General features: G+C 41.3%; 1 protein-coding gene across 2 annotated transcripts; it reads left to right on the top strand.

Annotated features, from left to right (window-relative positions):
• Positions 1–8,854: 8,854 nt before the first annotated feature.
• Positions 8,855–19,445, top strand: LOC128433257 (uromodulin). Of its 2 annotated transcripts, XM_053417768.1 has the most exons (14): positions 8,855–8,972; positions 9,232–9,269; positions 9,351–9,442; positions 12,421–12,921; positions 13,079–13,588; positions 14,667–15,011; positions 16,089–16,433; positions 16,738–16,946; positions 17,157–17,305; positions 17,522–17,764; positions 17,880–18,039; positions 18,142–18,217; positions 18,318–18,383; positions 19,263–19,445. In XM_053417768.1, the coding sequence occupies exons 3-13, from the start codon at positions 9,367–9,369 to the stop codon at positions 18,335–18,337; spliced, it is 2,634 nt and encodes an 877-aa protein (XP_053273743.1). In that variant the 5' UTR covers positions 8,855–8,972; positions 9,232–9,269; positions 9,351–9,366; the 3' UTR covers positions 18,338–18,383; positions 19,263–19,445. The 2 variants fall into 2 exon arrangements, with proteins under 2 accessions (XP_053273743.1, XP_053273742.1); XM_053417767.1 differs by having other exon boundaries at positions 18,318–19,445.
• Positions 19,446–24,361: the final 4,916 nt, after the last annotated feature.

The following is a 24,361-nucleotide window of genomic DNA, read 5'->3' as shown; positions in this document are numbered from 1 at the left end:
TTTCGATTATTTTATTAATTGTCTTATCAGAATGAAGAGAAACCTCCATAGGGGGGTGTGGTTGGCTAATTCGCCTAAAACGCCTGTTTGAGGACACCCAAATTAAATTGAAAGCTGTTCTTGAACCATTTGGAGTACATGCATGGTCTTGGTCTCTTTTGAAAGGTAACATTGTGAACTTTCCCCCCAACAGTCAGAATCACTATTAGTACTACTGGCATTGAGTAATAGCATTTGGCACACAGTGAAGTAGAAGGTTTTTATTTTCGCCTGAATATTTTTGGTAAACAGATGCCTACTGATGACTCTAGCTGGGACTTATGAGCTGAAAAACACAATGGGACCCTAGCATGAAGCCTTGACTAGCCCAAGTTTAAATTTGATACCACAGAAAATGAATATTTGACAGATTTTTTCCTAAGGCCATTTGGAGACTCCATAGGACCCTTTGTAACCATGGTAACCAACCAGGCCAAAAAGGCGAATTTTACACTCAAAATCATACTTTTAAATAAAGGAGACAAAACCGGTCATATTGTTTAAAATGTATATAAATAAACATCTTTCATATATTTTAGCAACATGTAGCAGTAGCGACGGGGACGAAGCACTGACGCTGACGGCGCGCTGACATTATGCAACAGCTGACATTGGCTATTCTTTGATGTAATAGTGTGTTTTGGACTGATTATGTTACTGGATTGGATCGTCTGGACCTTTGGCAATGTACCAACACCGTTTTTGTTTGAATTTTATCAATCTGTGGATTAATATGATGATTCTCAGGTAAGTGACGTCAACTTTTTTCTAATTTCCGGTCTGACTGACGCTGAACTGAGAAGTTGATTGTACCGGCTCTGGTGATCAGATCTTGAAATGGTCAGAAGAATCTTAGCTTTCTAGCGATATGTTGCATTAGTACCTAGCTGTACGACGCAGTTCTTTAAATAAAATGTTTGACGCTGATCGATAAAGAAACACAGCTCCTTGCAAGGAGGTTAATCAATTCTTAAAACCTATTTTTACAGATTTTCTATGTTTTACTGCTTATATTTTTTGTATTTATTTGCTTTTATGTTATGTCGTCTTCTTTTTATTGTTAATTTGATCTGTAATTAAAGCTTTTTCATGTCTAATTGCTTTTATTGATTAGTTGCTGTTATCATTGTCACTCTAAGCACATTGTGATCCCTGTCTTCAAAGGCCCTTGGTAAATGGTGATTAGACCTGGTATTTCCATATAATAAAAACAATAAATCCTTCAGAGAAATTGGGAAATGTAATCCGCTGTTATTTGATCTTTACATTGCACTCCTAACCTCAAAGATCTGTTCATTCATTTAAAATAACATTTCAACCAGTGCCGTCCATTTTCAGTTTTATCATGCATAGTGAACCATTACATTCTGTGTGGATCCAGATCAGGAATTTCTTTCCCTTTGTTTAACATTGTGAATTTGGGCGTTTTCAACATTTGCCTTCATTCCTCATAGATTCATGGATCTTGATGAAAAAGATCAGACATGATCTGGGGACAGCTATTTACAAGTGTGTGAAATAAGGTGCAGGTCCAAATATATATCTGGATGTTATGAACTTAAATTTCATACAGGGACAGTTTGGCCTTGGTGGAGGTATGTACTCTACTGAGTTCCCTTCTAGTTTGTTTGTTTGTTTGTTGTAAGCAGAATTACAAAAAAACTACTGGACAGATTATCATGAAACTTGGTGGAAGGATGGGACATGGGTCAAGCAAGAATCCATCTGCACACTATCTTTAAAATTTTTGACAATTGCCCAGGGAATAACATAATAACACCTAATCAGACATAGTAAGAGAACTGATATCTATGAGTGTATGTAATTTGGTTCAGCTCGATTGAATTCAAGGGGACTGTTTGGCCTTGGCGGATGAACAGTCCTTTGAAAAAGTATTTCCCCCCTTCCTTGTTTCTTATTTTTTTAATATTTGCAACACTTAAATGTTTCAGATCATCTAACAAATTTTAATATCAGACGATTTTAAACCCGAGAAAATACAAAATGCAGTTTTTAAATGATGATTTCATTTATTCAGGGAAAATGTGATGAACAGGAAACAAGACAGAAAGCCGACAGGAAACGTCTGCTGTTTGGCATCACTGATACAGAAAGAGGAATCAAACCCAGCACACAAATGCCAAGATAAAGATCAACAGGAGGGGGAACTACCAAGTAAGGGCACAAACTTTGAGGTTGGAACCAACTTAGTGCACGTGTTGTGAATGAACGCGTTCAAAAGAACACATTCATTTTTATGAGAACGAGGAACTGAACGCAACAATTTTTCTAACTATACGGCAAAGCTCCGCGAGCCTCACGCAGCCCGCAAGGGATGTGATTGGTCTGCTAACTACATCCTTTCCTGAGTCGCATTTCAGGTGTGCGTTTGGCAGAAGAGATCCGAAAGTATGACCACTTGTATAACCCGTCACTGACTGGCGGATTTGTCCGCCAGAAAAAGGCTATGAGGAGCCGCAGTGGCGACGTAAATTAACAGTCGACGAAGAAGAAAGAAGGCGTCTCTAAGGTCGTCTTCGACAAAACACCTTACTCCGCCTAGTGTTCTGGCGGGGAATTGCTTTGTAACTCGCGCAACGCTTGGAAAAGCATGAATGCCAACGAGTCCTTCGCAACAGCGGCGTGAAAAGCCGCAGACGCAGCTGCAGAAGCATACGCCGGCCTTTAGTGACAAATAATGAATTTGAACGGTGAACACGTTCATATTATCTGAGGTCTAGCTAAAATGTTATGGAATGTTTTCCTTCTCCTGATTAGTTCTATGAACTAGTTCAGAATTTAAATGGTGAACTATGAACGTGAACTTTTCATTTTTACTTGTATGAACTAAACTTTGAACTAGTTCATGAGAGGTGTGAACTTGCACAACACTGCTAAGTGACCAGAAAACAGTCAAACTGCAGTAAGACATTGATGATAGGAATTCTCCATTACATGCTCTAATGATCACCATTCTAGTTGAAATATACGTCGACCTAACAATTTCCAGAAACTAACGCAAGTATTATTTGTTCCGTCAAACTGACTGTAAAAGCCTGAACATGAAAACAGTGAGATGCTGTTAAATGATGTGGGACCTTTGACTTTTAACAAATATGTTCATCCACTTCAACAGTCTGTCCCAGTTGTTGGCACAAGGAGGTTAATCCAATGGAATGTGCAAACCTGTCAAAACCAAAATGTCTCCCGTACTGTATGTTGACCTGCGAATGATTGAAGAACCATAAAATATATTGACCAAGGGCTTTTGTCTGTGTGTCCGTTATGTTTGAATTTGATCCTTTTGTCCTATATTGATTAACAAGTAACTTTTTTGTCGTCAAATGAAACCAGCGTTATTATTTACCTGCTTATTTGTTTCACAAATCACCTCTTCCTGTTGTCCTCTGTGAACTGTGATGGCCCTTGCCGTGTGTGCTGTCCTGTCTGTGTTTTCTGTTGCTGATGGTTTGCTGCTTTGTTTTGACCTGACTTCCTTGTTGCTTCGATGCTCCGTCTACTCTTGACTGCGAATGAACTGCACCTGCTCAGCCGAATATAAGGAGAGGTTGCAGCCAATTGATCTCACTCTCTCTCCCTGGACAACCAAGCTCCTGCTCTTTGTTCATATTTTTGCTCTCTGCCATCCAACAAGTAAAAGATTCATGATTAACACTAAGCAGCAACGGTTATTAAAAGTCATTTGTGTGAAGCAGTGTTCATTTCGTTGACAAAAACGATGCCGAAAAATATTTGTTAACGATCTTTTTTTCCATAACGAAGACGAGACGAAGACATAACGAAAACGGATCTTTGAAAATAAAAACTATGTCTAAATCTATTTTAACTTTCGTTGGCGAGACGAGACGAGACGAAAATGTTGGTGGTTGACTAAGTCACAATAGGTTTTTTAAACATCATCGTGTCAGGCCGTCATGAAGTATCAGGAGCGGGCGAGTGAGTGTGTCTGTGTGTGTCTGTGTGTGTGTGTGTGTGCGCGCCCCAGATAGCGCACCGGTCCCGAGGCTCCGCCCCCCGCTCCGCTCACTCGCTCAGAGACACAAGATCAGAGCTCGTTCACGTGCACCGGCTGCTTCTTAACTATTGAAACAGTGAAAACACAGAGTTTCTCTGGTCTCAGCTGCTCAGAGATCAGCGCAGCAGCTTCTTGATCAGAGCAGAAGCTGCAGTTGGTTTCTAAAGAGCTTCAGTTTCTGTGTTCGCCTCCAGCCTGACCTGCTCTCACTTTTTGTTTTTACATTTAAAACTAAATATATATTTTTAAGTTATTAGGCTGCAGCTATATGATTTTATTCATTTCAAAATAGGGTTCTTCTTATTTCATACATTTCCCACAAATATTGGGAGGACTCAAATAACCCTACAAAGTTCTGTGTTTAATTTATTTCAAAGTAGCCCGACACTTGCCTGTGTATTTTCTTCTCTTCATAAGTGCTCTGTGTTTTCCTTTGTTGGAAAAGGTACAAACAGCAATAAAATGTCAAGAGTTTTCTTTATTGTCGTTCTATAATTTCGTAAATGCAACAAACTATAGTTTAGTATAGTATAACTTTATATTAAATTGTATTAGCTTTGTTATCAAATATGTTTTACGGCTCCAGACACATTTTATTTGGGGTAAGAGGGGGCAAAATAAGTAAGTAAAGGTTTCCGACCCCTGCTATAGACTTATGCTGGTAGGGATATCTAATCTATAGCAAGCTATACTATTATGCAGTTTTAGACACAACACATGGTCCCTGGGCCTGAGAAGGGAAGAAAAGGAGTTTAATGTGGCTACTAAATGTGACTAAAACTAGACTAAAATGCAATTAGTTTTCGTCGACTAAAACTAGACTAAAATGTAATTCGTTTTTGTCGACTAAAACTAGACTAAAACTAAGAAGGATAAAAATGACTAAAAGGTGACTAAAACTAATATGCATTTTCGTCAAAAGACTAAATCAAAAATAGCTGCCAAAATTAAAACTGGTGTGAAGGCTATATATCGGGCCCAAACCTCCCCTGGCCCAAACTGCTCCTGTCCCCACCCTCCTGCTTTATTGTTTAGAGTTTCAGTTCTAAGGCCATCTTCACAGACACATACACAGAGAAGCTAATATTTAAAATCCCAACACAGGCACAGATGGGAAATTTGAACCAGGTAAATTGTCCCATTCTTGTAAGAATAAAGGTCAGTGGAAAGGGTCACCACAAAGGTCAAGTGGGTCTGGGGTGTATGTAAAGTCTTCTGGTCTTGTGGCCTCTGTGCCAGGAAAGTTGGTCAAGTTGTTCTGAAACATCTCCTGGAGGGTCAAATAAGGTTGCGGAGGCTTATGTTCCTTTCATGACGGAGGGATTTTTATCTCTGGATGACGGTGATGGGTGTAATGGGAATTTCTGTATTTGGGCATGTTTTCAGATCTGTTTCTGTTCACTTAACTCTAAGTTACGAGTGTTGCTCCAGGACACTCTATGTGTATTGCTTCTAGACTCCTAGGTGTCGCTAAGCAAATGTTTCATGGCAGGGGCCACTTAAGGTGTCTGAGCAGATGGGCCTGGGGGTTTCTTTGTCTTGTAAAAGGGTTTTGGAACATAGATGGAGACAGGATGTCTACCAACCCTAAGCAGACAGTGAAGAAGAAGAGGAACTTCTGTTCTCTCAGGGAGGAGCTTTTGATGTATAAGAACCTGATTCTCCTATGCCCTGGTGCTCATTGTGTAATTCATGTTTCCTGGGTTGCACCTTGAGCCCATCTGCAGATGTGAATTAAACTTCAGGGAGATAATTGTATAACTTTGTCCTTGAAATTTCCACAGCAGGGGAGACCTGTGGAAATCTTGCAACATTCTGGTGCAACTCAGAGTTTTATTTTGGATGGGTTGTTGCCTATTTCATCGGTTACAGACACAGGTGAAACTGCTCCCATTATTGGAATTACTTTAGTTCCATTGTCTGTGCCATTGCATCATCTTCGCCTGGTTTCAGACCTGGTTAATGGTAAAGTGGGCATGGGGGTGAGCAACTCGTTGATGTTATCCTTGGAAATGACTTGGCTAAGAATGAGGGTGGGAAGATATTGAGCCGCCACTTCTAGTGTCAATGTCACCAAAATGCTGTGGCGATCTGGATGAGTGTGCAAAACAACACCCAACTCCCATCTGTTCCTAGAACACTTGACATTTGTATGAGAAACCTGCTGATCCCCAACAAATCTGTATGAATCTGACTTCATATAGTTTCTTTGGATACAATTCACATTATACCTGTGCCGTCCTGAGCCACCTGCATGAATCAACACAATCCTCAGTTTTCACTATTTGTGCTGTGACTCGGGCAAGGGCAGGGCTAGCTCAAGACAGTAGGGACTCTACAAACTCTGATTCCTCACTGTGTTCCCAACATGAAGGCCTTGAGAAAGTTCAGGATCAGGCTCTACTGTATCCTTGCCCTTTGCCATCTATCAGTAAGGAGGAGCCGATTGCACAGCAGGCTTGAGATCCCAAACTCCAACCTTTGTATGAGATGCTTTTTCCGGTAAGTAAGGTACAAGAAATAAAAATGGTTACTGCTTATAGGAAGGTGTGCTACTGAGGTGGTGGTTGACAGTGTGCCAATAGGTAAGGTGACTCAAGACGTGGTCCCATCCAAATTCAGGAAGTTTGTGTTGAGCATTTCACATGATGGCATTGCGGGTCACTTAGGAATTAAGAAAACATTGGATTGTGTGCTTCATCATTTCTTCTGGCATCGCTTGAAGCAGGATATCTCAAAATATTGTAAATTGTGTTACACATGTAAGCTAACAGGGAATCCCAATCAGAAGGTCAAGCCAGCTCCTTTGTGCCCAATTACAGCAATGGAGAACCCATTTGAGTACTCGATTGTAGATTGTGTTGGTCCTTTGCCGAAGAGTAAAAATGGTAGTACTTGTTAACTGTAATGTGTAAGAGTACTAAGTACTCTGCAGCATTTCCTTTACGCTCTATTAAAGTCGGTCCTGAAAGCCCCAACTACTTTTATATCTACTCTTGGCCTTCCAAAGGTGATTCAAAGTGACCAAGGGAGTAACTTCATGTCTTGTTCTTTTGCACAGGTGCTAAAGCAGCTTCAGGTGAAACACAACGTCTCAAGTGCTTATCATCCAGAGTCGCAAGGAGCTCTGGAGAGGTTTCACCAGACTTTAAAATCAATGTCAAGGTCCTACTATACTGAGCTTTCACGAGATTGGGAAGAAGGTCTTCCTTGGCTGTTGCTTGCAGTGCGGGAGGTTTTTCAGGAAAGTAAAGGATTTGCTACAAAGGTTTTGGACACTCGGTCCGTGGTCCATTGGTTGTTTTAAGTGACCACTGGAAAAGTGTTGATCCACCTGACAACATTTTGGGTTATGTAAATTATTTTTGTTGCCTTTTGAATACGGCCTGTGCAACTGCCCGGAGGAAGCTCGTAGTAGCTCAGGGAAAGATGAAAGATATTTTTGATCGTAATGCTAAGTCACGCCACTTTGAACCAGGTGATCAAGTGTTGGCTTTGTTGCCTGTTGTAGGTTCTCCTTTCCAGGCAAAGTTTAGTGGTCCATATACAATTTAAGAGCCATAAGTCTGAGTGTGACTATCTTGTCCATACACCTGTCAGGAGGAGGGGTGTGCAATGGTGTCATTTCAATCTACTAAAGCCATACTATGGGCATTCAGTTCCTGAGACGGTGATGGGGGGTAGTACTGCTGTAGCAGACTAAGGTTGTACTTGCTGTGCCATCTGAAGTCTTTGTGGTTCCATCAGAGCAGACTACCATAGGGAAACTGAATAACTCAGTTTATTTGAAAAACCTGAAAGCTCAATTGAGTTGTGTCAGAGGTTCAACAAAGATATCTGATTCAATTGATTAATTCTCACCTTTGTGTTCAATGACTCTTGGAACAGTCATGTTCATGTCTCAAGGCTATTTTTGATCGGCTGGTTGAAGCCAATCTGACACTTAACCTGTCAAAATGTGAGTTGCTAAGGGCACGATTATTTATCTGGGTAAGGTTGTGGGCCAAGGGGAAGTACGCCCCATCAGGGCTAAAGTTAAGGCTATGGATAAGTACCCAGTGCCAACAACAAAGGAGCTGGGGAGGTTTTGGGGTTTGCTGGGGTATTACCGGTGTTTTTGTCAAAAATGTTCCTCTGTGGTGGCCCCGCTAACAAACCTTCTCAGTAAAAGGACGAATTTGTGTCTCCCCAATGTCAGACTGCTTCTGTTGCTGTGAAAAACCTGCTCTTTTGCTCTCCTGTACTTGCAGCTCTGCACTTTGAGAATCCCTTTAAATTCAGGTGGATGCTAGTGGAGTTGGTGCAGGAGCTGTAGTGTTGCAAGAAGGGGAGGGGGACATTGACCACCCAGTAGGCTTCTTCTCACGTAAGTTCAAGCATCACCAATTAAATTATTAAGTGGTGGAGAAAAAAGCACTGAACCGGATTTGGTCCCTACAGTCTTTTGAAGTGTTTGTGGGCTCTGGATCAACACCAGTAACGGTATTCACTGACCATAATCCTCTGACCTTTCTGTCTAGCATGCAAAACAGCAACCAAAGGCTGATGCATTGTATGTTGTTCTTGAAACCCTACAATTTGAACATTTGCCATATCAAGGGCCAAGATAATGTTATGGTGGATGCTCTGTCTCTGGCCTTATTATGAGGTTAACTAAGACCTTTGGGGGTCTCCGTTTTATTGGGCGGGGTGTGACGGCCCTGGCCGTGTGAGTTGTCCTGTCTGTTTTCTTTTGCAGGTGGTTTGCTCCTTTGTTTTGACCTGACTTCCTTGTAGCGTCGATGCTCCGCCTGCTCTTGACTGCGAAACGAACTGCGACTGCTGAGCCGATTATAAAGGAGAGGTTGCAGCCAATTGATCTCACTCTCTACCCTGAAAAACCAAGCTCCTGCTCTTGGTTTGTATTTTTGCTCTCTGCCATCCAACACCTGCTACATATACATGGCTTCCACTACATTCAACACCTCCACCACACACTGACAACTGACCTAACATCATACATTTTTGGTTATTCTGTTGATATTATTAAAACATGTTGCGATGATTTAAACTCTGTGTAGACTTCACTTGATTGTTGTGGCCTAAAACTTGCAGGCCATAACAGAACAAAGACTAAATGATCATGCTGTCGCTCACTCGGAAAATTTCTCAAACAGGTTTTTCAACATCTACTGGATCACTCACTCTCTCCAAGGTGAGTACAAACACTGGCAAAGTAGAGTCACGATCATAATTTGAACATATGATTTTCATACATCTTCTTTCGGTTTTTCAGCAAGTTTGTGTCTTGGATGTGGTCCATGATGGAGATGCCTAGGGATTTGCTCTTGCTCCTAATTTTGCAGTTGGTTACATGGAACACCTCAGGTAAGCAGTCTGACTTTCTGTCATCTCAAGTTAAATTTCATTTCACCCGATTACATAGTAAATTTTGGTGAACAAATTAAAATTAGCAGAATGTGTTCACAGACCACACCTCACAAGTCTGACTTTGTTTATTTTACATTTTCTCTGTGATCAAGTTTTTAATCTGTCCTTAAATAACTTTAAATCATCCTCCCAGCTCCTTCTCTGCCTCTGGCTCTTACATATCTGGATATTGTATATTTAGAGTTGCCAACTGTTTAATCATTCAATCAATATCAATTTCTATAGCCCATTTTCCCAATTTGCCGCTTAAGGCTTAGTAAGGTGTGACACCCTCTCTCTTTAACCTTTGTAAAAAGTGAGGGGAAACTACCAAGTAAATAACTATATTAGCCGGGGGGGGATGGAAGCCTCAGAGAGAGCTGAAAGTGACATTCAAAAAAAAAATCCACAGAGTGAAGGAATAGAAGCTTAGGACTTATGAAAAAGATAGCATTAACTGCTTATTCCCTATAACCCTATTACTCATGCAGGGTGTGAAGAATACCTACCACATTCAGTTTAAACGATGTCCTTTCAAATTTCATTGATTTCTAAACTCATTTTAACCTGAGAATTATCAACCGTACAAATCCACTGATGTTAATATACATCACTTTTCTGTTTAACTGCGCTCATAGAAAAGTCAAATATAAACATCATTTTCATAATCAGTGTGGCATGGCCTATTTTTTATTTTATTACAAAAAAGGAAAAAAAAACAAGCATATCATTATTCTGCCTGTTGGCTGTTGAACAAGGAAATGTCTTCATTGTTCTACCTGTTTGCTGTTGAGCAAGGAATGTCTTCATTGTTCTACCTGTTGGCTGTTGAGCAAGGACATGTCTTCATTGTTCTACCTGTTGGCTGTTGAGCAAGGACATGTCTTCATTGTTCTACCTGTTGGCTGTTGAACAAGGAAATGTCTTCATTGTTCTACCTGTTTGCTGTTGAGCAAGGAATGTCTTCATTGTTCTACCTGTTGGCTGTTGAGCAAGGACATGTCTTCATTGTTCTACCTGTTGGCTGGTGAACAAGGAAATGTCCTCAATGTTCTGAACAGTGAACACATTTCCTTGTTCCCACAGTTATTTTGTTGTTCTTTCATATGAGAATGAAAGAACAAGGAAATGTTTTGGACAATCTGTTAAGTGGAACATAACTGTTAATATTGAGGTGATATAATAAATATTCACTGTTGATTTTCAATCGTGAATACTGACGTCTTTAAATACACACTTAAATACATTTCCCATATTAAAACACTCATTCTTGGCAAAAGTGCCTTTTGAGTACTTAAAGCTTTATGTACAAATTTCTGGAATCAGTTCTATCTTGGTTTTTACGGTTTAATTTGGACAAGCGAATACACTTTTACAAGAGCATGGATCAAACTGTCTTCGTTCTTTTCACAGGGACACTTGTCTCCAGCAGCGAATTCCACGTTCGCCCGTGACATAAACGGGCAGAAACATACAGACACAGGGGTGGGGGCTTGGGAAGGGGGAGGGCCGCCGGGGAGTCGCGGAGCGAAGGTGTGATCAAATTAGCATATTAGTCACAGCGTTCCTTCATACTGGCTCATAGTACGTCTTAGTACGTCGTAGTACAGGCAGCTGGAAAACAACAGGAGTAACATGAGTTTATTATTAACGGAAATAGCCTCGCTACATTACCGTTGGAAGATCCACAGTAAAAAAACATAATTTAACAGTTACTTGCATACAATGGGGTCATTTTCCACACTGCAAATCCGGACTTGCAGCTAGTCTCGGCCGAATGTGTGTGTGTGTGGGGGGGGGGGGGGGGGCTCAGGGTGTGAAAACACAATGACGAAATGGATCAGATAAAGTTCATTCACGGTCTGTGATTGGACCAGCCCTAACGTGTTGACGTTAATGACTGACGTTACATCTTCAGGAACGGACGTATTCACGAGCTGAGAGAGACGTTTTCGGAGTAAAACTTCTCAAATTATCTTTTCACTTTTGAAGCAGCGGTTATAACAGTTGTTAAATTGTACTTTACATCTATATGGGATGAGTATGTCACTGAGGACCAGTTTATTTTTTCTGGTGTTGAGTTAATGTACTTACAAGATTCTTGCTGTACTGTTTTTGTACCCTGATAGTTCAATGCACTTATTGTACGTTGCTTTGGATAACAGTGTTTTAATGGAATACTGAGAAAGTTTAATAACAACAGTAGGACAATTGAAGTTCACATTATGAGGCAATTTCAGCAGTGTGAACAGCTTAGTATGCCTTGGACATGTGAATATGGTGCTGAGTTTGCCAGTATTTTGGGAGGACAAATGGTTGGACACGCGATGACACAAATGATACACTTTATGTCAGGGGTCTTCAACGTTTTTCCGGCCAAGGACCCCCAAACTGGTGGAGAGATGGAGCAGGGACCCCCTACTATATATATTTTATAAAATTGCCCCTCTCTCTATTACAACATACCACTTGGATGAGCTTGACAGGCAAATGCTGAAATAAATTGCAATGTTTCAATTTTTTTATAGCATTGACGTTTGCTCATGGTATACAATGTAATTCATTATAGCACACTTACTTACATAAGGGAAATCTATATAAACTGCAATTTCAGATTTTATATACCTATTTCTACTTACGCCAAATATTTACTTTAGTTAGTACCTTTTTAGAAAAAGTTGTTACCTCTAAACAACTGAGTGAAACTATCCTGATTTGCATTTATACAGCTCGCAGCATTGTCATGCCTAGGAGCAGGGTGGTCACCTGCCAACGTTCTCACGCTTGTAAAACTGGCAGAAACTGGAACCGCGCATCACTTCCCGGCAGTTCCTGGCAGTTTTCTGTGTCGTGCATGCAGATTCCTGTGCATAGCCGTTAACCTGAAATTCCACTGAAATTTGACACTTACTGACACAAATTCTTCTTTCATGCAGTGATATGTATGGAGCCGTCCTCCACCGCCACATCTGGGCCCTCTTACCAATCTGTCCAGTTCAGATGTGGAAACACTATTTGCCCAACAGGCATGGACTGCATCAGTAATAATGTGTTCACCCGCTGCACTGACCCCTGTGAGCGCTACACTGAGCTGCACCATGACTGGCGGTCGACAGATAACACAATAAATCTGAACCCACGCTGTGACAGAGATGTTAACTGGCAAGGCTGGTATCGTCTGTTCCTGAATCAAACCAGTGCCCACGTTCCCGAGAGGTGTGTTCAGCAAAACAGGTGTGGAACACACGCTCCCCTATGGATAACAGAGCGTCATCCCACACAGCCAGGAGTGATTGTAAATCGGACTGTTTGTAGTCATTGGAGATCCGGCTGCTGCTCTTTTAGTTCACACATCATCAACGTGAAACTCTGCAACGGAAACTACTACGTCTACAAACTGGTGAAGCCGATTTCATGCGCTCTTGCCTACTGTGCAGGTACTGAAACTTTACTCTCTAACAAATTCAATTTTCCCATTTAATCCATCCCATTTAAGCGTTATAGAGAATATATTGTCCTATTGATGAAATTTTCAAATTACATTTTATGAACAAAAACTTGTTATTGCACACTGATGTTTTTCATTGTCAACAGAGGTGGACAGAACAGACGTTGCAGCTCCTTTGACCACTCCCGGTCCAGGACAGCAAGGCACCTCTCAAACAGCAGCAGTGCACCTGACCACAGATTCACCAACCACACCTGATCCAGGATCTCAGACCTTCACCTCTGCTGCACCCACATCTGACACCTCTGGAACAACAGCAGTGGACAACAGCACAGGAGTCGAGGGACAGGTCCGCCTGGCCAATGGAGGAAACAGCTCCTGCTCTGGCAGAGTAGAGATCTTCCTCCGTGGACAGTGGGGGACAGTGTGTGATGACCACTGGGACCTGGTTGATGCTCAGGTGGTGTGCAGACAGCTGGGTTGTGGCAGGGTCCTGTCAGCACCACAAAGTGCACGGTTTGGACAGGGCAGTGGACCCATCTGGTTGGACGATGTTGTTTGCTCCGGCAATGAATTAAAGCTGACCGAGTGCCGGCACCGAGGGATTGGATCTCACAACTGTCATCACAGTGAGGATGCTGGTGTCGTCTGTGAAGGTAAAAGCTTATTTGTAGATTTAAAGCCAATGAAGTCTCCCTGTCAGACAACATAGGATAACATTATAGAACAGAAATATGGAATATGTGCTTCACGCTGATATCGATGGAGTTTTTATTGAAAATCCTATTGAAGTCTCTCTTTCATCTGGGTCTCTAATCAACAGTATTTTGTTGCGTGTGTTTCTCGTAGCTGCTTCACCAGTGAGGCTGGTCAACTCTCAGTAACTGCTTATGTCAAGAAAGTAAAATAGAGTTTTGTGCCTCAGGATAACATCATCAATTATATCTTTATCTTGAATGACACTCAGTAGAGCACAAACTGTACCTCTGCTTACAGTCAATCCCACAAATATTTGTCTAATTCTAATGGTCCAAATATAAAAGAAAAAAAGGAAGAGGTCTAATAACCTAAATTATTTATCCGTCGTACAAAACATATTTTCAGAAAGGGGAAAAAGATCCTGAATCCAACCCTTAATCTGCATCCACACCTAAATGTACATGGTTCTTACAGGCCCAAGCCCCAGCTCTCCACCAGGTTAGGTGCAAATCAGTTCTGTAGTTTTTTGCACAATCCTGCTGTAGAACACACAAACAAACTAGAACATCACTCAGTGGCGCACGTACCACCACCAAGGACCGACAGTCCCCTTAAATTAATTGGGTTTGCATCAAATTTCGCACATTCATAGATATCAGTTCCCTTAATGTGTCAGATTGGATTTCATCAAGGTCACTGAATTGTTTCCTGGGTAAATGGTCAAAATGTTGACAAACGCCCTATTCCGCAAAGTGAAAAAAAAGTGAAAAAAATAAACTGGATGTGACCCCTGATCTGAATCTGCTCCAAATACAAGTGGTTCTTCCCTGACCCATATCACATTCTTCCACCAAGTTTTGTGGAAATCTGATCGGTAGTTTTTTTGTGTAATCTTGCTTACAAAACAAACATATAAGCATGTGTTAAAACAAAAGCTCCTGGTCAGAGATAATTAAAAAAATGTTTTCCACTGTAATATTGATGGAGGTGCAGACTGTTGTTGTCTTGTGGGTTCACATAGATTTTTTCTTTCAGTTCAACCAGTGGACAACAGCACAGAAGACGAGGGACAGGTCCGCCTGGCCAATGGAGGAAACAGCTCCTGCTCTGGCAGAGTAGAGATCTTCCTCCGTGGACAGTGGGGGACGGTGTGTGATGACCACTGGGACCTGGTTGATGCTCAGGTGGTGTGCAGACAGCTGGGTTGTGGCAGGGTCCTGTCAGCACCACAACGTGCACGGTTTGGACAGGGCAGTGGACCCATCTGGTTGGATGATGTTGTTTGCTCCGGCAGCGAATCAACGCTGACCGAGTGCCGGCACCCAGGGATTGGATCTCACAACTGTCAACACAGTGAGGATGCTGGTGTCGTCTGTGAAGGTAAACGCTTATTTGTCGATTTAAAGGCAATGAAGTCTCCCTGTCAGACAACATAGGATAACACTATAGAACAGAAATATGGAATATGTGCTTCACACCGATAACAATGGAGTTTTTATAGAAATCCTATTGAAGTCTCTCTTTCATCTGTGTCTCTAATCAACAGTATTTTGTTGCATGTGTTTCTCGTAGCTGCTTCACCAGTGAGGCTGGTCAACTCTCAGTAACTGCTTATGTCAAGAAAGTAAAATAGAGTTTTGTGCCTCAGGATAACATCATCAATTATATCTTTATCTTGAATGACACTCAGTAGAGCACAAACTGTACCTCTGCTTACAGTCAATCCCACAAATATTTGTCTAATTCTAATGGTCCAAATATAAAAGAAAAAAAGGAAGAGGTCTAATAACCTAAATTATTTATCCGTCGTACAAAACATATTTTCAGAAAGGGGAAAAAGATCCTGAATCCAACCCTTAATCTGCATCCACACCTAAATGTACATGGTTCTTACCGGCCCAAGCCCCAGCTCTCCACCAGGTTAGGTGCAAATCAGTTCTGTAGTTTTTTGCACAATCCTGCTGTAGAACACACAAACAAACTAGAACATCACTCAGTGGTGCACGTACCACCACCAAGGACCGACAGTCCCCTTAAATTAATTGGGTTTGCATCAAATTTCGCACATTCATAGATATCAGTTCCCTTAATGTGTCAGATTGGATTTCATCAAGGTCACTGAAATGTTTCCTGGGTAAATGGTCAAAATGTTGAAAAACGCCCTATTCCGCAAAGTTAAAAAAAAGTGAAAAAAATAAACTGGATGTGACCCCTGATCTGAATCTGCTCCAAATACAAGTGGTTCTTCCCTGACCCATATCACATTCTTCCACCAAGTTTTGTGGAAATCTGATCGGTAGTTTTTTTGTGTAATCTTGCTTACAAAACAAACATATAAGCATGTGTTAAAAAAAAAGCTCCTGGTCAGAGATAATTAAAAAAATGTTTTCCACTGTAATATTGATGGAGGTGCAGACTGTTGTTGTCTTGTGGGTTCACATAGATTTTTTCTTTCAGTTCAACCAGTGGACAACAGCACAGAAGACGAGGGACAGGTCCGCCTGGCCAATGGAGGAAACAGCTCCTGCTCTGGCAGAGTAGAGATCTTGCTCCGTGGACAGTGGGGGACGGTGTGTGATGACCACTGGGACCTGGTTGATGCTCAGGTGGTGTGCAGACAGCTGGGTTGTGGCAGGGTCCTGTCAGCACCACAAAGTGCACGGTTTGGACAGGGCAGTGGACCCATCTGGTTGGACGATGTTGTTTGCTCCGGCAACGAATCAACGCTGACCGAGTGCCGGCACCGAGGGATTGGATCTCACAACTGTGGTCACAGTGAGGATGCTGGTGTCGTCTGTGAAGGTAAATGCTTATTTGTAGATTTAAAACCAAGTCTCCCTGTCAGACAACATAGGATAACACTATAGAACTGGAATATGCAGATATCAAGGGTTCTGGGTCCACAACTGTAGACACTATGAAGATGCAATTGTAATCTGTGAATGTAGGTTTACTTCTTATATTTAACATGTTTTCATATAATAATGCTTATTACACACAGTGACATGTTAATTGAAGTTCTCCTCTTGGTCTCATGTGGTATTTACCATCTCATCTTCTTTTGTGCACACTATTATTTTCTTACTTTTTTAAACTTTTTCTGTAGTCCAACGCCCTCCAGCCAAGCATCCTCAGCTCATCTGTGGACATGATCAAATTCAAATGGGGCTAAATATGGCTGCCATAACTTCCATGGGTTTGAACCCACTCTCCGGAAACCTGGCAGTTCGAAACTGCTCCTGGGTCAGAATGCATAATGATGTAGTTTGGTATGAGGTGGACGCTCAGGCAGGTGCCTGTGGAAACACACTGACGGTAAATACAAGTCATGTCAATTCATTTACTATTATGATAATTAAGACTTATCTATTGGTTCCAAAATGTACTCCTCTGCAGGGAGCTCAGATTAGCAGAAACTGGCAGAGACAATATCTTAAACCCAGATCTTCTGCCTGTATGACAAAACCACTTAAACTGTAATAGAGCTTCAAGTGACTAATAATTGAACCACTCTCTGTCTTTCAGACCAACCGTACACACGCCATCTACTCCAACAGTTTATATCTCTACCGAGAAAATGTGTCCTTCTCACGTCCTGTGAGTTTTCCCTTCTCCTGTGTGTATCCTCTCGACACAGACACCAGCATGAATGTGGCAATCAGACCAGTGCTGCCGTAAGTACCTTTTTATTGAATACGAGAATCACTCACTTTTTACAGCTGTAAAATGGTCAAGACCAACCTGGTGAAAATTGGTCTAGTCTATGCTACTTTTAACCAATCATGTCAGCGTAGGCATGCACTGCAGTGGCTTTATACCTCCAGGACACATCAATGTCACCTGTGTAGGATTTTATGTCATCATAATAACAAGGCTTATACTTTTGACAGGTTTGCAGTTGGCCTCTCAGGCTTAGGTAGCAAAGCTCGAGCCTCCATGTCTCTGTTCCGCACCTCCAGCTTCACTCAGCCTTATCCATCTGGCTTGATCATGCTCCCTGTGGGCTCACATCTGCATGTGGGCGTCTCTGTATTAGTCAGAGACCCAAGCTTTGTAGTTGTCCTGGAGAACTGCTACGCCTCTGACTCATCAAACTCCAATGATACTGCACGATACTTTTTCATCCAGAACAAGTAAGTGTTCCTCTTCATCATTATGCTTTGTGGTTTATAATGGAAATGGGGGGTAAAGACTGTATATAATGTGATGTATAATGGCCCACATGACATGCTCCATCCTCACTGCCAGGTGCCCCAATGACCGACAGCAAGTGGAAGTTATCGAGAGCGGCTCATCCCGACAGGCTTGTTTCTCCGCCCTGTTTCTCCTGATCCACGGTGAATACAGTGATATTTACCTCCACTGCAGCCTCAGCCTGTGTGACCAGAGGAGCTCCCGCTGTGCCCCAGTATGTCACAGGTTTCACATTATCAATAGCATTATCAATCAATAGTCACTGCAGCTTTGCACTGGTTTTGATTGGATCTGTTATTCCCCCTCCTTTTCATAGTCTTGCAGAAGAAGGACATCTCGTTCTGTTTCCAGCTCTGCTCCTCTGAAGCCCCTCACCATTGGACCAATCTCTTGTGAGTATGATTAACTATGTGCTCTCAGGATTGATGTGTCAACACAATGATCAATACAAAATGAATCACCATGTTTTTCCTCTTTCTTCTTTATCTTCAGGGTACAAGTCACCTGAGTGAGCTGGTAACATATAATAAATACATAATATAACGAGTTTGTAATAACTAGGGCTGTGAAATGATTAAAATTTTTAATCAAATTAATCACAGGTTTCTATGGATTAATCATGATTAATCACATTACCGATTTTCTCGGAATATTTTTGTGAAAACAAGATTTATGACATTTAACTTTCTTTTGTGCTGCAACTCAGCAGTTCTTCAGCAGTTATCATTGCTTTTCCATATGGAACATTAATATAATCTTCATCCTAAACAATATTCGGGCTCCTTAGCCATTGTGTGGTTGAATAAAACTTCTTTTTTTTTTAAAATCAAACAGAAATTATTTGAGCTTCTTAGCCATAGGATGGTTGACATTTTTTATATTTTTTGTCACACAACCATTAACCACACCATGATACAATCTAATGCCTCTAAAGGCCCTCTTAGCTACTCGTTCTTTAGCCAGTTGGTGAGGCAAACTAACTTGTTCAAATTCTCTGACAGTAAAGCTGACCGCTTCTTTTGCACAATGTGTCCGGCGAGTGAGTCTGGTTTGGCGCATTCCACTTGAACGCCCCTCGCCAACCAACACATGCTTCGCGTTGCGGTGGTTAGGCGGGTATTGCTACGGTGAAACGATAACGTCTTCTCGCAGAGTGTGCATATCACCTTGGTTTTACTGAATGTTCGATCTTTGTTTTTTTGGAACACGATCTTCCCGTCCAGAAGGTCCTCAGGTTCATCAGAATTATCCATGTTGTTTGTTTGTTTGACTGGCAGCTGCCGTCTGACTGCATTAGAGCGGCGACTAGTGCAGAGGCGGCGGAATTGGAAGGTCCTTCTGCGCATGCGTTAAATGCGTTAAAAAAAAAAAACGAATTAATCCTGTAATTTAATCATAACGCGTTAACGCGTTATTTTTCACAGCTCTAGTAATAACATAAACTCATTTCATAGTGTGATATTATTTTGTGTTTGAATTCCTTAAATCATAAATCGATAATAAAAAAACACATGTTACATTGCATAATTGAATTGTAACACACACTGGTTTTCCTGATTTGTATTAGCTGTGTAATGAGGTGTGAAATGATTGAAGAAAATAAAAATCAACGTCAGAGTACTTCTCTTCTTCTCTGTGTTTATTTTCATCTATAGTTTAAATAAATGCACATTCAGACCGACTCATCAAGCACAATATAAATATACACCCATACATAATGAGGCAGGCAATAACAGTGGTTGAAGGGAATGTGCAAAAGCAAGTGTGCATATAGTCTGTTGTGCAAAGACACAATGTCAGTAGAGCAAGTTGTCCTTTTTTTATGTGGGGTGGGGAAGACAGTGGCAGTGTTTGGAGGTGTTCATCAGATGTATAGCCTGAGGGTAAAATCTGTCTTGGAGTCTTGGAGTCCTGCATTTCAGACTGGTGTGTGGAGATGAAGGCCTGATCCTGTGATGTGTGAATAAATGTGATGAAACCTTTTCTGCTCATAACAAAAGTAAATCCAGATTACATGATTGATATTAGTGATCCTGATGTGGTCATCTCCCAACCAAATATTGAGGTTTCACTCACCCCAGCCTTCCTTTTTTCTATTCTGGTGGTATGAGTGCCTCAGATATGACCTCCAGAGGATGTCAGGAGAATTTTGTACTGGCTTTTTCCTGAGGTTGCTTTACACTCATGCACAATGCAGAAGAAGATTCTCAGCTCAGATGCATTCAGAACATCACAGAAGTCTCTGGAGCGTTCAGGTTAGGGGTCGGTGCAGCAGGCGGAGGCAGGACCTAATGTATTAATTTCATTGCGGTGATCAAGTGCTTTTGTGAACAACACATCGACATAGGTATTGGCCCTTTTGACATCTTTGTTGCCACTTCTACCTGTATGCCACTGCTTTTTCATGTAATATATTTGTTTTCTTTTTTGTTTTAATTTAGTCATCTGTTGCATGTGAGAAACATCATCAACACACCCACTCGCTCTTGGTGAATCCTGTGGAGGATCTGTTTCCTCACATTCGCTTATTAGGACATTCTACAGGAGATCTGAGAGCAGTTTAACCCCACACTGATTTATGGAAGAGTTCATCCTGAATTCAGCCTCACATTTATTTATTTATTTAAAGGTTTAGTGAGTGCAACTAAAAGGGATCCATTGGCGGAAATTGAATATAGAAAAATCCTAGTTATGTATTTACAGTCGTCCAAACTGGACAAACACATTTTGAGTTTTTATGACAACTGAAAGCAGCCACAGGTTCTCTCTCATGATGGAAGGGGAGGGTGAGATGGGGGCTATTCAGCTGCAACATGAAACCTCACCACTAGATGTCTCTACATTGTAAATACTAAACCTTTAACATACTCCTGAGCTGGTGTGGGCTAAAATAAAAAAGTTGCAGACTGCTCTGGTTGAAGGTCACAGTTTAGCTTCCTGCTCTGATCTCTATAAAACTCTTGATGATGGCCAATGTGTGCAGTGGCGTAGCTTTTAGTTCCACTTGGATTGACAGGCTTAGAGCCCAATAGCATGACTTGTTCTGTGGTTTGACATCAGGTCAGCGGGGGCATTACTGTACTGAACATGTGTACACACGCAAACACACACACACACAATTGTTTGCGCAGCTATCTTTGCTAGGATTTTCCAAGGACCTCTAAAATTAAGTTTAGCCTCTTTTTGACCGGTCAGTGCTTATACTTGGAAAAGTCCTGAAGAACTCACAGAAATCTTTTTTTGGGAACTTCCATTTACTTACAATCTTTGTAGAAAGCCGACCCAAAACTGATAGCTAACCTTAACCATGAACAACACTGCATGAAAAGAAGAGTTTGTGTCAGTACGTGTCGCAGGAAATTTTTGGAGAATTTTTGGCTGTTCACAGGAATCTGCAGGCAGCACAGAAAACTGTCAGGAATTGACGCGGGGTACCAGTTTCTTGCAGTTTTACAAACCTTGGAATGTTGGGAGGTGACCCCCCTGCACCTAAGCCTAAGGGAGGCTTTCACATGCAAATGACAATGCTATGAGCTTTACAAATGAACATCAGGATTGTTTCCCTCAGTGCAGATAAGCCCTTTTAGATACCAACTTAACTATCAGGGCGTAAATTCACCAGGCTTAAAATAAATATAAAACCTGAAATTGTAAATTGTTTCCCTTAAGTAAGTAAGTGTGCTATAATGAATTACATTGTAGACTATGAGCAAAGGTCAATGCTATGAAAACAAATAGAAGCAGTGCACTTTATTTCAACATTTTATTATAATCCAAAACAATGAGGCTTAGTCCCTGGACAGGAGTGACAACCGACCTCTTCAATCTTAATTGCCCATGAACACTATCCTAAATCTTAACCACTGTGCAGATTGGCATGATTACAGTTACTTTTTCACTTGTGTTGGTTAAATAAACAGTGGATGTGTTAACCACACATCTACCAGCAATCCGCTCAACAGGAAGAAATGATGTTGGGGATTATGTGCCTGTGCCCTGTAAGCTCCAAACTTCTACTGGCTTTCCATAATAATATCTGTCCTCCCAAAATACTGGCAACTTCAGCACCATATTCACATGTCAATGGCAAACTAAGCAGTTGACTCTGCTGAAATTCCCTCATAATTTGAACTTCAATTGTCTTATTGTTGTTATTAATGTAAGTACATTTACTTACACCAGAAAGAATAAACTGGTCCTCAGTTACATACTCATCCCATATAAAAGTACAATTTAAAAACTGTTATAACCGCTGCTTTTAGATGAGCCCTAACGTTATCACCTGAGGGCTCGTCCAATCACAGCCTCGTGAATGCAGCGTCTGTCTCCCGCAGACATGAAACTTCCGGCTCGTGTTTAGCTTGGTGCGAACAAGTGACTCTGTTTTCGGGGTAAATAACCTGCTGAAGTCGACACGACACTGTTTCCCTGGAGGACAAGATAAGTGCGTGGGAAAGCAAAGCCTCTGGCCCAGTGTGGACGAGTCGAAGCAGAGCGCATAGTCCCAAACTTAAGGTAAGAGCTATAAGCGTCAAAGAGAAGCCATTGCTAAATGCATAGCTAACTCTTAGATCTGAAAAGTGTGTTAACAACTGTGGGATTAGCGAGAAAGTTGCTAAAAGTAGAATAAAGCATAGAGTGCTTTAGCAGATCTAGTGCATGTTTAAATAGGTATGAACTGCTAAGTTTTTTCATAAACGTGACTTTTTCTCCGGCTGTATTTGGTAGGAAAATATCCGTCTCTTCACACATCTGATGCAAAAAGCCGGCGCCACGAACCGGAGCGAGTGTAAAAATAAAGAAGAGATGCGCTGTGCTGGTTAAATACGTTCTCCAGGTTTACTTTATCTGATTCATTTAATCATCGTGTTTTCACAGCCTGATTCCCGCACACAAGGAGGCAGTCACTGCACATTATTCGTTTATTAACAATAAACTCATGTTAGTCATGTTTTTTTTCCAGCTCCCTGTACTATGACGTACTACGACACACTATTAGCCAGTATGAAGGAGCTTCCAGTACATCCAATCGGACCTTGCAGCTCTTGCAGCAGCATTGAAGAGTTCAGGAGTCGTCGGAGAAGAAAGAGGGTAAGGTTAGATTCATTAAATCATTTTTCAGATACATGTGTAGGTGTATGTTGTAATTGAACTCTGCTAATTGTACTGATTGTGTTTACAGCTGATTGAAGCGGGACAGATGACATGTATCCATCCTTCCACAGCCAGGAGCTCACCGACCTGTGTGCCACACTTCAAATAAGACTAGAAGCTACACTGGATCTCACAGCTACACACCACAGACGTCTACACACTGGGGCAGATTCGGACCAAGTCCCACAAAGAACATATGACCCAGAGGCTGCAAAGAGACATTTCAAGCTTTACTGATTAGTTTTTCACTGGCTAGGCCAGTTGTCTTTGTACAATATTTGTGCTGTAAGTAAATAAAGCTTTGACTCATCATATACCTTGTTCATGTTTTTTTTCCTGTACAATATGTTCAACATATAACATCAAGCATCACATGAATGAATGAATAGTCTTAATTAACTGCAGTGCTTTTGGTAAAGGCTTACTAATAAATACAAATATGTAATAATATCTAAATTATTAGTTACAACTATATATACATTTTTATTATTAATATTGTGTGGGAGGGGTTTACCTACGTGTGTACTGCAATGACCCAGGGTGACCAATAGCAACACTTCTACCAGCCAATCACAAGTGACTTTTCGTTTCAAGGGTCTGTGGTTTCCTCCAATGGTGAGTCGAGAGAAGCCGTCACCAGCGACTTCACTCCGATTTATATGCTAATTAGATCACACCTTCGCTCCACGGCTTTTATAGGTGTAGGTCAAAATATAAAGCTGGATGTTGTGAACTTAAATTTTATACAGGGACAGTATGGCCTTTGCCCTTCTAGTTTTTGTGTCTGTTGTCAGCAGAGTTACACAAAAACTACTGGACGGATTATCATGAAACTGCACACTATCTTTAACATTTTCGACAATTTTCCAGGGAATAACATAATAACACCTGATCAGACATATTAAGAGAACTGATATCTATGAGTGTACGTAATTTAGTTCAGCTTTACTGAATTCAGGGGGACTGTTTGGCCTTGGTGGATATGTGTGCTTGTCGTGGAAATTTATCTCGAGATTTAAAATAATGACATTCTCAGACCAGGGTTATCTTAGAGGTTTAATTAATAGCTCTGCAGAGGATAACACAGTCAGCAATGTGGCTCAGAGTGAAACAACAAGGACGTTAAAAAGGAGGGTTTTTATACAATGTGATAAAAAGGAAACAAGACAGAAAGCTGACAGGAAACATCTACTGCCTGGCATCACTGATACAGAAAGAGGAATCAAACCCAGCACACAGATGCACAGATAAAGGTCAACAGGAGGTGGAATTACCAAGTAAGGGCACGGACTTTGTGGTTGGACCAGCTAAGTGCACAGAAAACAGTCAAAACAGTAGTAAGACATTGATCAGTGGAATTTTCCATTACATGCTCCAATGGT

Source organism: Pleuronectes platessa, chromosome 3, assembly GCF_947347685.1.
Source record: "Pleuronectes platessa chromosome 3, fPlePla1.1, whole genome shotgun sequence".
Lineage (NCBI taxonomy): Eukaryota > Metazoa > Chordata > Actinopteri > Pleuronectiformes > Pleuronectidae > Pleuronectes > Pleuronectes platessa.
This window is presented reverse-complemented; position numbering and strand designations above follow the sequence as displayed.